The following is a 289-nucleotide window of genomic DNA, read 5'->3' on the forward strand; positions in this document are numbered from 1 at the left end:
CCTCTAGGAATCCAATCCTCTCCGCAGCCTGCGCCAGCTGCAGCCGGTACAGCTTGATCTCCTCCTTCTGCTTCTCTTCTAGAATGTTCACCTCCAGCTTGTGTCTGTAGATTAACAACTACTTTAAGAACAAAGGGAACATCATAATATTTTCCTATACCATAGGCTGGCTAAGTACTAAGAGGACATCTGATTTATTAAATCGAATAAGACAGGGGTAGCAGCCCTTAACTTAGCCTATACATTTATAGGTAGTGACATAGACATCCCCAGCCCATCGGTGTGCTGA

The 289-nt window shown here is 44.6% G+C and overlaps 1 protein-coding gene across 1 annotated transcript in view; it reads right to left on the reverse strand.

The window, feature by feature from the left end:
- Window positions 1-289, reverse strand: part of LOC106106208 (probable DNA double-strand break repair Rad50 ATPase) — a 7870-nt gene that overhangs the window by 2598 nt on the left and 4983 nt on the right. Inside the window, exon 6 of the mRNA XM_013286756.1 lies at window positions 2-104. Coding sequence (XP_013142210.1) covers window positions 2-104 — 103 coding nt within the window. The remainder of the gene's footprint in view (window position 1; window positions 105-289) is intronic.

This window comes from Papilio polytes, unplaced genomic scaffold, assembly GCF_000836215.1.
Source record: "Papilio polytes unplaced genomic scaffold, Ppol_1.0 DF822289.1, whole genome shotgun sequence".
Classification (NCBI taxonomy): domain Eukaryota; kingdom Metazoa; phylum Arthropoda; class Insecta; order Lepidoptera; family Papilionidae; genus Papilio; species Papilio polytes.